Genomic DNA, 14,841 nt, shown 5'->3' with positions numbered 1-14,841 from the left:
CAGTCGTTTAGATAACGCACTACGTGTCGCCCCAGTATCTACCAGGAATGGAGACTTTGTGCCCAAGACCTTAGCAGTGACGTAAGGACCTTGCTGGTCAACACGGAGTTCGACTGGATCCCTCCCTTGCCCCTGGCGGTCCTATGCGAAGTCATGGGTGCTTTCATAGTCGGACTGCTGACACTGGTTTTGTCGGGGGCGATCAAAGGTGTTTGGTCTGCCTGGCCTGTCGTTGATGGCGTCGTTCGTGTACCCTCTTCCCTGTCCTCTATTTCTGGGGTCATATGCTGTGTCTCTGGGGTCCCTATTTTTGTTCAATTCCAGAAGGACCGGGCACTGGGATTTCCAGTGTCCGAACCCTCTACAGAACGCACATTGGTTCCCATCTAAGTCTCTCCGTCCGTTGTAGGGTGCAGGTGTATGGTCTCTAGGGGGGTAGCTTTCTAGGGGCGGTTGGTTGGTAATTCCCTTTTGGGGTTCCCTTCCTATGGTCACCCCTTGCAACTGTGCTATCATTACCCTCTCCTTCAGTTCCTTTTTCTTCCTCTCTGACGCCCTATCGTTCTCATTCTTTTGGTTTTCGTAGTATTGGGCCATCTGGAGGATTGCTGCGGGTTTGGAGGCTGCCCAACTACTCTCGCTGGTCTGTAGCTTCTGGGAGGCTTCTTGTGACAGACCCTTCACATAATTCTGGACAAAGAGGTGATGTCCGGTTGCGGTGGTCATGTCCTGGCCACTATAATCGGAAAACACAGTCTCGAATCGAGAGAAGTATTCAGACACATCCTCCTGGGGTTTCTGGCGACAAGCCGTCACTATCGACCAGTCTACCTTTCTTTCTGGGATTAGAGTCTTCAACTTCTGTACAATCTTGTCTGGGAGCTCCAATATGGCTTTCGGGGGTTTCTGTCCCGGTTCTCGCTGTTTATCTATGGTATCGAGTTGTACCCAGGTATATCCGAACGGCTCAGCGTGGTCAACTTTCCGGATTTGTTTCCACACATCAGCCGGCAGACATAACCCGAAGAACAAGTCGATATCTGCTAAAGTCATTATTGTTGAACCTAAGGCTGTACCTAGTTCGGTGTAGAAGGCAGTCGGGTTCTTTCTTAAGTCGGGTAGAGTTTTTCTAAAGGTCAAAATATCTTGTCGGTCCCATGGCTGGTAGACCCAATTATATACAACCCTTCCCTTCGCATCTTGGTGGTTGATGTCGTCATGTGTTCCCTGACCTCGTGGGGGGACCCAGTAGGGGGCGGCCTCTTTGATGGGCATCATGGTATCAGTCCTTCCTGCCTGGGGCTTAGTCGCTATGGGAGTTTCTGCTTTGGTTGTCTGTCTGTGCTCTTTAAGGTGTCGATAGACCTCGAGTGTACGAGTGAAGAGGTTCGTCACATCGCCCTCTCCTTCTTCCCCAATGTCTACCTTCCTATATAGGGCCGCTAAGCCTTCGGGACCTTTATCGTGGTACCTATCCTCATATGTATTCAGGGCGTGATAACAAAGTCGTACGACAAAGTGTCGTCTGCGGTTGTCGGCATACGAGTTATACATGTCTGTTATATACTCCTCACTTTCCTTTCGCTCCACCAGTGTCCCTACTATCTTGTCGATTCCTGCTCGTTCATCCTTTGTTAGTCGATTCATTCTGGTGGAATCTTTCTTTCTCATCTCAGGGTCATCCAACGTTATTGCCGACGTTGTGTTCAGTACAAGAGGCTCGGCCGGCGCGGAGGCCGTGAGGACCGAGGCCCCTGTACTGCTTTCGCTCGTGTTTGGGGGTTGTGGGTGTTGCACTACCGATTGGGAGGGTGCGTATGGAGGGGGCATGTAAATGATCGGGGGACCTAATAGTAATTCGTCATTCGTTCGTTGCTTAGAGGACAACTCAGGGTAGAGCATAGAGGGGGTCCTAACAGGGTACTGGCCTGATGTTTCGGGCTCCTGTCTTAGTTTAGTTTCCCTTCTCTCCTTTATTTCTTCTTCTAACTTTCTAGCGGCAAGGTGAGCTGCCTTTCGTAATTCCTTTTCTGCTTTTACTTCTTCCCTCTTTTTCCGTTGTGTTGCTTCTTTGCGCCACATGCCGATACTGTCAAGCATAGTAGGCGTCGCCTTATTGCTACGCAGAGCTATTTCTAGCATTTCTATCTTATGGTCGTCGAAGGATCCCATCAGTGGCCACTGACTCTCGGGGTCCTTCTTGGTATATTTATGCCATAGCTTGCTATAAGCTACGGCGACTAGTCCATATTTAGTGAACATGTCCTTATTAGGGGTGCCCTCCAGTGGAGCCGGATGGTTCACCTCTAATAAGCGGTCCGGGCAGAACCAACTACCAATCAGTGGGGAGAAGATAGGCATGACGGGTTACAACGGGGACAAAAGTCAGCACTACCTATCTTTTCACTGCTTGCAAAGACTAGACAGAATATCTCTATTCCTCGTTATTTGTAAGCAGAGAATACCTCCAAAGAACCAATATCGAACAACTAGTGTTCGGACAATCAATCAATCAATGGGGAGATAAAGATAGGCATGACGGGTTACAATGGGGACAAAAGTCTGCGTTACCTACCCTTCACTATTTGCAAAGACTAGACAGAATATTTCTATTCTATGTTATTTGCAAACAGAGAATATCTCAAAGAGCACTATCCTTCCAAACAATCAATGTTCGGACAATCAATCAGTGGGGAGATAAAGATAGGCACGACGGGTTACAACGGGGACAAAAGTCTGCGTTACCTACCCTTCACTATCTGCAAAGGGAGAGAGGGAGAGTATTTCTACTCCTCCCCGTTTGTAGACAGCGAATATCTCAAAGAGAACAATCAATAAGCAATACTAGTATTTTTCCATCAATCAATCAATCGTTTCGCAATTTGTCGTGTTTCACGACCTTACCCGGACCGCGTGGACAGTTTCTCATCTTCCGCCTCCAGCGCCCGATCGTCCTCTACTCTCCGTTATTGCCGCGGCACTCCTGATGGTTCCCAGTCAGGACCGTAGATCGCTCGAGAGAGGTCTGCTCGGAATCAGTGAAGTTCGGATGATCGGCTGCCAGACGAGGGTCTATCGGGCAGGAGCTCTCCCGATCGTTGCAGTCGTTCACTCTGTCGTCGGGACCTCTCCCACTGGATCCACGTGTCGCTGATGGGCCCCATGCTTGGGACGCGAATTGTTAAATGGTAGCGGCAGTTTCAGTCGATAACCTTTCAAGTATTGCCCGGCGGTAATCGCCTCTCATACCATTCGATAATTTACCAATGAAAGAGGCAGGCGCCGGAGACTGGAAGGCAGGAAACAAAGTTTTATTCCGTCGGAGCAGAACACATCAGATCAGACAGCAAGGTATCGTCACGAGGTGCTCTAACTGCATCTCTGAGACCTGGCCTCTTATACACACGTTTATGACTTTATTGCAGGGTTATCATACATGGCACATTCTTGAGATCACTTTGATGCATGAAAGAACATCCTCAGAATCCCTGGCTCAGATCCGATCCCACGCATAGCTACAGTAGAAGTTCTCACCCCACCCGCAGTAGGAGATGGCTATCACACAGCAGGATATTCCGCCAATTCCCGGGGGTGTGTGTGACCGGTCGGGTCTCAGGGGGTGGGGGCCTTGATCTACTGTAATCCCTTTGATGTGGGGTGTTTCCCTTACAGTAGGGGCAATAAACTACATCCGCAGGGCTAGGTGATGGCCTGGGATCGGTTCGGACAATGGGGCGCAGAGGAAGGGGGTTATCAAAAAGATGCATGTCCATGTATGGGATGTCGGTCAGGCGTGGGATGCGGTTCCATGGCAGGGTCGCGCAGAAGGAGAGGGTTTATGGCCCGTGTATGAGAGAGCGGGGGTGGCCGGCGCGTGGGGGATGCTTGCAGCGCCAGGGGGACGCGCTGGCGATCGGCAATGAGCAGGGAGAGACCAGGGTGCCTAAAATGGCTGCCGTGCGCTTTCCTGTGTGTCGCGCTGGGGAGAGACAAGATGGCGCAGATAATGTTCAGTTTGCAAGCTAAATTTCCACAGAAGCAAGGGTCCCTATGTGGACAAAGGTGCCTACCTCTGCCAACTAGGGACCCCCATTTCTAACAGTGTTCGTCTAACATTTAAAAGCCAAATTCCCTCCCCATGCTCCATTGTACAGTTTGTCCCGTATATTTAGTCTCCAAATGCTACTTACATTACACCGTCTCTGTGACACTCCGTTAAAAGCACAAGCCTAGAAGCCGAATATTTGTGGATAACATCTGTTTACTACTTCATATTCTTTTTGTGGACACGAATTGTACAAACATAATTCTACAAAGTTAAACATACCTCTTGTAATGGTCACTGTCATACATACAAGCAGGAGGAAGACGATGCCGGTGCAAAGAGAAGCTTTCATCCTGGAAAGATAATAAAATATGTCAGTAATGTCAGTCTGAACCGCAGACAGGGCAGGTAGAAAGTCCTATGGCCACTTATAAAAGGAAAAGCTGCCTTTGCCTGCTAGTGAGATTCAAAGTCTCACAAGTACGGTGCAGGATGGTCCATTGTGTCATCATGTCCATCCTCTTGTTATGTTGCAAGAACTGCCTTTAAACTAATACTGCAGCTGTTCAGGAACCATCACTATACGAAAGTAATAGATGCCACAAGAAGATCTAGGCCATGCCCCTGTTGAGATACACAAAGTCCTGCTGAGTTAAAAGAAAAATACGCCTATGGATCATCAGGTGCAGTCCCCGGGAGAAGTACTCAAATCATTGCCTTAGTAGGCAGTCAGGCACCCAGGAGCAAACATTACAACCCACAGCTATGGTACAAATATTAATGCTATAAGAATGCACAGGTATCACTCGGTTATTGTGTCCAGCCGTCGGGTGTGAGATCAGAACCTGTCAGTGCATTGCTAGCTGTCAAGCGTGGGTGATTATCTGTAGGTTTAACAAACTTTAGCTGAGCCCTCACAATGCCCCAATATTCATTATTTCAGAGAAGGGAAAAAAGGCCAGATAGAGGAACTCATAAATCAGTAAGCAAAATTGAATCTCACTTATGAGACTCAAGGTCTACGCGAAAGGTTTCACTAGAAGATACTAAAACATTTGAAAGTAGAAAGTGACTTCATGTCCAAAGTAATCCTTTAGCATTTTATTGTAAATTCACTGGGAGCTGCCGATACTATAGAAAAACCGAGAGGACTATTAAAGTATTTGTGGACGGTCAGAGTTTCAAACACATTAGTGAGTCCCACTGTCGAACTGTCTGCAAACAATATAGGGTCTTGGGAAAAGCTACAAAATTATTGAAAGGCGTCTGCCTAAAACTGTGGGTCCCGATAACTTGGTACACTTAACTTCAGTACTAGTCTTTGTTTTCAAGGGCATAATCTCTGCAGGTGAATCAACTGGATTTCTACCAACCTTGGACCTTCTTGCCAGAGGGCTCCCTGGATGAAGGTACATAGGGACATATCATCACGGAGGCGATATAAAATTATCGCCGCTTTCGCGTCTGTTTTTGGACGAAAAGCGGCGATAATTGTATCGCCTTATCAGCAAGGTCACGCTATCGCATGAATCCTTGCATTAGCTCCCTTTCCCGTAACGCTCACCTTTACGTTCCGTCCCAAAATAACTGGAGAAATGTCGCTAACCGACATTTCTCCATTATCAATGGGCACGCTAACAGGCATAGCGATAAGAAAAGCAGCGCTAACCTTGGTTATCGCTACTTTCCTTACGCCTGCTTTTAGTTTGACTTAGCCATTATATCCAATGTAAGGTGGATATCATGGCTAAATCTGCCCTGCCCTATCAACAAGCTATCGCCAAACTTTGTGAGATTATCGCTGGATTTCCAGCGATAATCTCACAATTGGCAGTTAGCGCTTGGAATTTTATCGCTTTTGAGATAAGCGTTGCTAATCGCATGCTATCTCAGCGATAAAATTCCACGTTACCATGCGATAATTATCCTAGCTCTAAATGCGCTTAGAGATAATTATCGACGGTCCTTGATGATATGCCCCTAAGGGGCATATCATATCAGGAAGACAATTATCGCCGCTTTAGCGCCCGTTTTCGGCGGGAAAGCGGCAATAATTGTATTGCCCTATTAGCAAGGTCACGCCATCGCGTGAATCCTTGCCTCAGCCCTTTCCCTTAACGCCCAGCTTGCATCTCTAATAAGATGCAAAGTGGACGTTCCTCCCCAGAATAACGGGAGAAATGTCGCTAAGCAACATTTCTCCTATTATCAAGCCTCACGCTAACCTGCAGAGCGCTAAGAAAAGTAGCGCTAACCTCGGTTATCGCTACTTTCCTAATGCCTGCTTTTCATCTAACTTAGCCATGATATCCTATGGAAGGTGGATATCATGGCTAAGTCTGTCCCTGCCCTATCAGCAAGCATTCCCCAAACATTGTGCAATTATCGCTGGATTTCCAGCGATAATCGCACATTTGGCAGTTTGTGCCTTGATTTTTATCGCTGTTGAGATGAGCGTTGCTGATAGCACGCTATCTCAGCGATAAAAATCAGCGTTAGCCGGCGATAATTATCCTCGCGCTAAGCGCGCTGAGAGATAATTATCTCCGGTTCTTGCAGATATGCCCCTAAAAGCTTATTGAAAGTTCAAGTTGGTGGAAAGCTGCGGATGGAGGAGGTGTGGTCAGATTGGTATTGTTTCTTTGCCTGGTTACCGTTCTTATTTCACCAGATGTGGAGCTCAAACAAGTGCAGCAATGAATGCCTCAAAAGTGATGCTGAGTAGAGGTAAAAAAAACTCTGATCAAGTCAAAGTGGTTAGAGTAGCTCGAGAAGTCCATCTTTACTGGCTTAGCAGAGGCTTATTTCCAGATACCTCAGATGGAACTCAAAGAACACCAGTGTGTTTTTGGGTGGAATTTCAGCACCCAAAGCGAGGGTTTGATAGGCTTTTAATCTGTTTATTTATTTAGTGTTCAATACCTTTTGTGGGGTTCAACCCAGTATTAGAGTACAAAGATAATAATATGGTTAATAGGATTGATCAATACACATTTTGTTTCAATGTTCACTAGAAGAAAGATATATTCACGAGTTCAAGTGCTGCCCATAAATCAATGCACTCATGGGCTTGGTTGGGCAACCCCATGTTTGTTTATAAACCACATCCGAACTGTGCCAGGGTGCAATTGCGCTAATTCCTGTTCGATTTGAGACATTGCTTGGAATCTTTCTACTGACTACCCCATTCATCTTTTCTAGTCAGAACCTGACATAAGCCGACAAATGAAGCAGAAAATTACTCAGCCAAACCCTCAAGATCTCACCCACCACTAACCTCGTTTAGAAACCCCTAATACTCCTTCCCAGAGCTGCATGTCAAGAGATTGTAAACGACACAGGTACCTGCACATGCTATTAACAGTAAGGGCAATACTAAACTAAGGCTACACATAAGATAAGTAAAATGAACTCAGCTGTTGGGGTCCTCCTGAAGCCCTCACACCACTGTCACACCACTTAGACTCATTCTGCTCATGACTTCTTAGCGCTTTAGTCCAATTTTCCTTGCAACTGTTTCTAAGCATGACACAGGGAGACAAAGTGATTCGAGCAGTTTCACTCAACTTGATCATCGGGAATTTTCACAGTCTGACTCCGAACTCCGAGCTTCACAGATGACCACCTAGCCAGTCCACAACATCTTCCTCTCTGACATTCTTTTAGATTGAACATTTGTGTGTAATTTCCGTAAAATGCGCTGGCAGTGGTACTCACATTTGCAATACGATTTCTGTACCTACCTGCTGACTGATGTAGGGCGAGGGCCCCGCTCTTCGACCTTCGCTTTTGCTGCTTTCCCTCTTATTTCACGTTCTTTTGAATTCTGAGAAGTGAGCTCGGAAAGGCAGGCTTTTAACCAGCTCTGCCTGACCCAGCCTGCTGACCTCACCCCCCTCGACCCACCCTCCTGCTGTTGCTCAATCTCTTGACAAAAAAGCATTGAAATGCAATAGGTCTCGCCCTCGTTTATAAAGCAATTCTGTTTGTAATTAGGTGGCTTTTTAGCTTTGCTTTTATTAGTGTTTTTCAAACTTTCATGTACATAACATGCATATATATGCATATATGTATATGTATGCATGCATTTGTATTTATATAGATATGCAGATGCATATAAATATGTATGTATGTATGCATATATATATACACATACATATATATAAATGCATTTATATATATATACATATATATAAATATATGCGCATATGTGTGTGCGTAGAGAGGAAGAGACAGGTAGACAGAGGTAGAGGTAGGTAGAGGTAGAGGTAGAGAGGAAGAGGTAGAGAGGAATAAGGAGAGTGGTAGAGGTAGAGAGGTAGAGGTAGAGAGGTAGAGTAGTAGAGAGAGAAGTAGAGAGAGAGGTAGAGAGAGGTAGAGAGAGGTAGAAGAGTAGAGAGTAGAGAGTGAGTAGTAGAGAGTAGAGAGTGAGTAGTAGAGAGTAGTAGACAGAGTAGTAGAGAGTGAGTAGTAGAGAGTGGTAGAGAGTAGTAGAGAGTGAGTAGTAGAGAGAGTAGTAGAGAGTAGCAGAGAGTGAGTAGTAGAGAGTGAGTAGTAGAGAATACTAGAAAGTGAGTGGAGAGTAGTATATGATGAGTAGTAGAGAGTAGTAGAGAGTGAGTAGTAGAGAGTGAGTAGTAGAGAGAGAGTAGTAGAGAGTAGTGGATAGTGAGTAGTAGAGAGTAGTAGAGAGTGAGTAGAGAGTAGTAGAGACTAGTAGAGAGTAGTAGAGAGTGAGTAGTAAAGTGAGTAGTAGAGAGTAGTAGATAGTAGAGAGTAGTAGAGAGTAATAGAGAGTGAGTAGTATAGAGCAGTAGAGAGTGATGAGTAGTGAGTGAGAAGTAGAGAGTAGTAGAGAGTGAGTAGTAGAGAGTTAGTAGAGAGTAGTAGAGAGTGAGTAGCATAGAGTGAGTAGAGAGAGAGTAGTAGAGAGTGAGTAGTAGAGAGTAGTAGAGAGTGAGTAGTAGAGAGTGAGAAGTAATGAGTAGTAGAGAGTGAGTAGTAGGGAGTAGTAGAGAGTGAGTAGCAGAGAGTGAGTAGAGAGAGTGAGTAGAGAGAGAGTAGTAGAGAGTGAGTAGTAAATAGGGAGTAGTAGAGAGAGAGTAGTAGAGAGTGAGTAGTAGAGAGTGAGTGGTAGAGAATAGAGAGTAGAGAGTAGTAGAGAGTAGTAGAGAGTGAGTAGTAGAGAGTAGTAGAGAGTGAGTAGTAGAGAGTAGTAGAGAGTAAGTAGTAGAGAGAGAGTAGTAGAGAGTGAGTAGTAGAGAGTAGAGAGTAGTAGAGAGTGAATAGTGGAAAGTAGTAGTGAGTAGAGAGTAGTAGAGAGTGAGTAGTAGAGAGTGGTAGAGAGTAGTAGAGAGAGTAGTAGAGTAGTAGAGAGTGAGTAGTAGAGAGTGAGAAGTAGAGAGTAGTAGAGAGAGAGTGAATTGTAGAGAGTAGTAGAGAGTGAGAGGTAGAGTGAGTAGTAGAGAGTAGTACAGAGTAGTACAGAGTGAGTAGTAGAGAGAAAGTAGTAGAGAGAGAGTAGTAGAGAGAGAGAGTAGTAGAGAGTAGAGAGTAGTAGAGAGTGAGTAGTACAGAGTAGTAGAGAGTAGTAGAGAGTGAGTAGTAGAGTAAGCAGTAGAGAGTAGTAGAGAGTGAGTAGTAGAGAATGAGTAGAGAGTGAGTAGTAGAGAGTAGTAAAGAATGAGTAGTAGAGAGTGAGTAGTAGAGATTGAGTAATAGAGAGTGAGTAGTAGAGAGTAGTAGAGAGCACAGTCCTGTGTCTGGTGAGGGGTGTCCTGTGTCTGATTAGCACAATCCTGTGTCTGGTAGGAGGTGTCCTGTGTCTGATGAGCAGAGTCCTGTGTCTGGTGAGAGGTGTCCTGTGTCTGATGAGCACAGTCCTGTGTCTGGTGAGGGGTTTCCTGTGTCTGATGAGCACAGTCTTGTGTCTGGTGAGGGGTGTCCTGTGTCTGATGGTCACAGTCATGTGTGTGGTGAGGGGTGTTCTTTGTCTTGTGAGTGTGCTCCTCTGTCTGGTGAGTGGTGTCCTGTGTCTAGTAAGCGCAGTCCTGCATCTGGTGAGGGGTGTCATGTGCCTGATAAGCACTGTCCTGTGTCTGATGAACACAGTCCTGTGTCTGGTGAGGGGTGTCCTGTGGCTGATGAGCACAGCCCTCTGGTGAGATGTGTCCTGTGTCTGATGAGCACAGTCCTGTGTCTGGTGAGGGGTGTCCTGCGTCTGATGAGCACTGTCCTGTGTCTGATGAGCACAGTTCTGTGTCTGATGAGGGGTGTCCTGTGTCTGATGAGCACATTCCTATGTGTGGTGAGGGGTGTTCTTTGTCTTGTGAGTGTGCTCCTCTGTCTGGCGAGTGGTGTCCTGTGCCTAGTAAGTGCAGTCCTGCGCCTGGTGAGTGATTAATTTAGCCTGCTGAGGGGTGTTCTGTGTCTAAAGAGTGGTGTACTGTGCCTGGTGATAAGAGTCTCGAGTCTGATGAGGGAGGTTCTTTGTCTAGTGAGTGGGCACCTTTGTCTGGTGAGCAGTGACCTGTGTCAGGTGAGGCAAGTCCTGTACCTGGTGAGCAGTGACCTGTGTCTGGAGGGGAGTGTTCTGTGTCTGGTAAGCTTTAAATCCCACCAAAAAGAGGAAAGGAGGACGGAGCAAGCTGTAAAAGTGTGCACCCCCCGCAAGGAAATGATAAACAACAAACAAACTCTCCTTCCCAGGAGGGAGGGAGGTAGGGCTGAAAGACTGCTAACAGTAGTGAAAGGGGCCAGCTGCTGCTGCTTGGGGGTGCAGCCGAACCAGGGCTGCAAATAACTTGAAACTGCACACTGAGTAGTAGAGTGAGTAGTAGAGAATAGAGAGTAGTAGAGAGTAGTAGAGAGTGAGTAGTAGAGACTGAGTAGCAGAGAGTGAGTAGAAGAGAGTGAGTAGTAGATGGTAGTAGAGAATGAGTAGTAGAGAGTGACTAGTAGAGAGAGTAGTAGAGAGTAGTAGAGAGTGAGTAGTAGAGAGTGAGTAGTAGAGAGTAGTAGAGAGTGAGTAGAGAGTAGTAGAAAGTGAGTAGTAGAGACTAGTAGAAAGTATTGGAGAGTGAGTAGTAAAGTGAGTAGTAAAGAGTACTAGAGAGTGAGTAGTATAGAGTAGTAGGAAGTGAGTAGTAGAGAGTGAGAAGTAGAGCATGAATAGTAGAGAGTGAGTAATAGAGAGTAGTAGAGAGTGAGTAGCAGAGAGTAGAGAGTAGTACAGAGTAGTAAAGAGTGAGTAGAGAGTAGAGAGTAGAGAGTAGTAGAGAGTAGTAGAGTGTAGTAGAGAGTGAGTAGTAGAGAGTAGTAGAGAGTGAGTAGTAGATAGGGAGTAGTAGAGAGAGAGTAGTAGAGAGTGAGTAGTAGAGAGTGAGTGGTAGAGAATAGAGGGTAGAGAGTAGTAGAGAGTAGTAGAGAGTGAGTAGTAGAGAGTGAGTAGTAGAGAGTAGTAGAGAGTAAGTAGTAGAGAGAGAGTAGTAGAGAGTGAGTAATAGAGAGTAGAGAGTAGTAGAGAGTGAATATTGGAGAGTAGTAGAGTGAGTAAAGAGTAGTAAAGAGTAGTAGAGAGTAGTAGAGTAGTAGAGAATGAGTAGTAGAGAGTTAGTAGTAGTTAGTAGTAGAGAAGTAGAGAGTAGTAGAGAGAGAGTGAGTTGTAGAGAGTAGTAGAGAGTGAGTAGTAGAGAGTAGTAGAGAGTAGTAGAGAGTGAGTAGTAGAGTAAGTAGTAGAGAGTAGTAGAGAGTGAGTAGAGAGTGAGTAGTAGAGAGTAGTAAAGAGTGAGTAGTAGAGAGTGAGTAGTAGAGAGTAATAGAGAATGAGTAGTAGAGAGTGAGTAGAAGAGAGTAATAGAGAGTGAGTAGTAGAGAGTAGTAGAGAGCACAGTCCCGTGTCTGGTGAGGGGTGTCCTGTGTCTGATTAGCACAGTCCTGTGTCTGGTAGAAGGTGTCCTGTGTCTGATGAGCAGAGTCCTGTGTCTGGTGAGAGGTGTCCTGTGTCTGATGAGCACAGTCCTGTGTCTGGTGAGGGGTGTCCTGTGTCTGATGAGCACAGTCCTGTGTCTGGTGAGGGGTGCCCTGTGTCTGATGAGCACAGTCCTGTGTCTGGTGAGGGGTGTTCTTTGTCTTGTGAGTGTGCTCCTCTGTCTGGTGAGTGGTGTCCTGTGTCTAGTAAGCTCAGTCCTGCATCTGGTGAGGGGTGTCATGTGCCTGATAAGCACAGTCCTGTGTCTGATGAGGGGTGTCCTGTGTCTGATGAGCACAGTCCTGTGCCTGGTGAGATGTGTCCTGTGTCTGATGAGCACAGTCTTGTGTCTGATGAGCACAGTCCTGTGTCTGATGAGCACAGTCCCGTGTCTGGTGAGGGGTGTCCTTTGTCTGATTAGCACAGTCCTGTGTCTGGTAGGAGGTGTCCTGTGTCTGATGAGCACAGCCCTCTGTCTGGTGAGATGTGTCCTGTGTCTGATGAGCACAGTCTTGTGTCTGATGAGCACAGTCCTGTGTCTGATGAGCACAGTCCTGTGTCTGATGAGGGGTGTCCTGTGGCTGATGAGCACAGTCCTGTGTGTGGTGAGGGGTGTTCTTTGTCTTGTGGGTGTGCTCCTCTGTCTGGTGAGTGGTGTCCTTTGTCTAGTAAGTGCAGTCCTGCGTCTGGTGAGTGATGACTTTTGTCTGCTGAGGGGTGTTCTGTGTCTAAAGGGTGGACTCATGTGCCTGGTGATAAGAGTCTCGAGTCTGGTGAGAGATGTTCTTTTTCTAGTGAGTGGGCTCCTTTGTCTGGTGAGCAGTGATCTGTGTCAGGTGAGGCAAGTCCCGTGCCTGGTGAGCAGTGACCTGTGTCTGGTGGGTAGTGTTCTGTGTCTGGTAAGCTTTAGATCCTGCCAAAAAGAGGAAAGGGGGACGGAGCGAGCTGTAAAAGTGTGCAACCCCCCCCCCCGCAAGAAAATGAAAAACAACAAACAAACTCTCCTTCCCGGGAGGGAGGGAGGTAGGGCTGAAAGACTGCAAACAGTAGTGAAAGGGGCCAGCTGCTGCTTCTTGGGGGTGCAGCTGAACCAGGGCTGCAAATAACCTGAAACTGCACAACCTGAAACTGCACAGCATGGTGCCTTCAAGTTGCAGAGCACGCTACCCCCCTAGTCAAGAACATTAACTACAGCAACACTTCAGGTCCAGTTCAGGCATTAAGCTACCCCCAAAACGAGGCGTCACAGCATGTGGGTTCCTACAAATTTATCGAACTTACATTGACAGGGTGTCGACTTGAAGGGGTGCAGCTGATCAACTTTAAGGAAATCATGCATGCGTTTTAACTGCTGAAAAATACCGTTATTGTTGCAGAAATATCCTCGCAAAGAGCAGCGTAAGGTTTCTCCTCTCTCCCCTACCTCTTGACCGGAAAGGGTAGTTCGTTGAAAAAAACATAAAAGAACACTGAACCTTATTGTTAGTAAAAAAGAAGAAAATGAAGAAATCTTGAGACATATTTTGCTTAAAACTGCAAAAGCACAGAGAAATGAAAAGCGCCAAGAACAGAGAAATGAAAAGCGCAGAGAACAGAGAAATGAAAAGCGCGTCAGCCATTATTGAAGGCAAACGCGGTAATACAAAAAAAAGTGCCTAGCAGCTAATTAGGAAACACTGTCTCCTGCTGCAAGTAAAAGATCAAATCCCGGTGGGCGGGGCCAAAAGGGGACAGTGTGGCAGCCTTAAGTGTAATGATTACCTCCGGTGCAAACATTACACTGTGTTTTGCATCATCCATGACGCAAAATGACGCGCACCAATCACAATTGTGGTTGGAGCTGCGACACGACTTCTGGAATCGCATTGATTCCAAAAAGCCTCTGCTTGGCAGGGCAGCGCATGCGTTGTTTTCGCCAGGCCGAGACTTGACAATGTCGATGACTCCATCCTGCAAGCACCTGTTCCAAAACGGAGGGTATCCTGGAGACGTTATTTGACGTTAACTGCCCTGCAGGCCTGACTTTTCTTCAGCGTCGTGCCCAGTACCTGGCAAATACACGCACAGTATCGAAGCAAAAATCAACGGGCGCGCATAAAGATACTGGGAAAAGCACAGTACAAGAAAACAGGCACATAGCAAGAGGTAAATCCATCTTTAGAAACATAAAGCAGGGAACAGAGACAAGCGCACAAACAATCTCGCACAGAGAGTAGCAAGGACACGACAGGGACGATGCACGATAGACATATTACACCAAGGGGGGTACTTGTGCCAACGTTTATAGATCAAACTGTTGTTCAAACTGTTTGGCATAGTTTCCCTGAAATGAAGTGAAAGACGCTCTCCACAAGCAAACCTTCAGGGTAATTCTGGGTTCTGTATATATGTGGATCAGAAACTGATCGATTGCTTAGACTCAAATGGAAGACATTTCTGCAACAATGATTTTCAGATAGGGTCTTTTCAACCTGTCTGAGCTATCATTGTACTCTTTACAGTTATTTTCTCTCTTTGTACAAGAAATGTCATTTCATAAACTTCAGGACATCTAGGGAGGTAGCTTGCCAGGTTAGTGTATATGCTGCCAGTGAGACTGAAAAGCAGATCACAGGATGTTTGTAAAACACACATTCACCCAGAGGTGAATCTTGTCACCTAAATAACAGATGCCATCGCAATGGTACTCATTTTATTGAGCTCGAAAGGATGACAGGCTGAGTGGGCCCAAATCCATGAGGTAAACACACACTCCTTTAAAGAACACACAGAGAGGCAACACTAAAGAACGCATAGACTACACAATAGGTGATTCACAGCAGCAGCA

At 46.3% G+C, this 14,841-nt stretch overlaps 1 protein-coding gene across 1 annotated transcript in view; it reads right to left on the bottom strand.

Moving 5' to 3' along the window:
* Positions 1-7,929, bottom strand: part of LOC146855870 (uncharacterized) — a 149,390-nt gene extending 141,461 nt beyond the window's left edge. The window contains exons 1-2 of the mRNA XM_085650671.1: positions 7,789-7,929; positions 4,328-4,398 (exon numbers count right to left, since the gene is read on the bottom strand). Coding sequence (XP_085506797.1) covers positions 4,328-4,397 — 70 coding nt within the window. The 5' untranslated portion in view covers position 4,398; positions 7,789-7,929. The remainder of the gene's footprint in view (positions 1-4,327; positions 4,399-7,788) is intronic.
* Between the last annotated feature and the right edge of the window lie 6,912 nt (positions 7,930-14,841).

Source organism: Triturus cristatus, chromosome 4_1 (assembly GCF_964204655.1).
Source record: "Triturus cristatus chromosome 4_1, aTriCri1.1, whole genome shotgun sequence".
In the NCBI taxonomy this organism is placed as follows: domain Eukaryota; kingdom Metazoa; phylum Chordata; class Amphibia; order Caudata; family Salamandridae; genus Triturus; species Triturus cristatus.
Note: the sequence above shows the minus strand (reverse complement) of the source record. Positions and strands in the feature narration are given on the sequence as shown.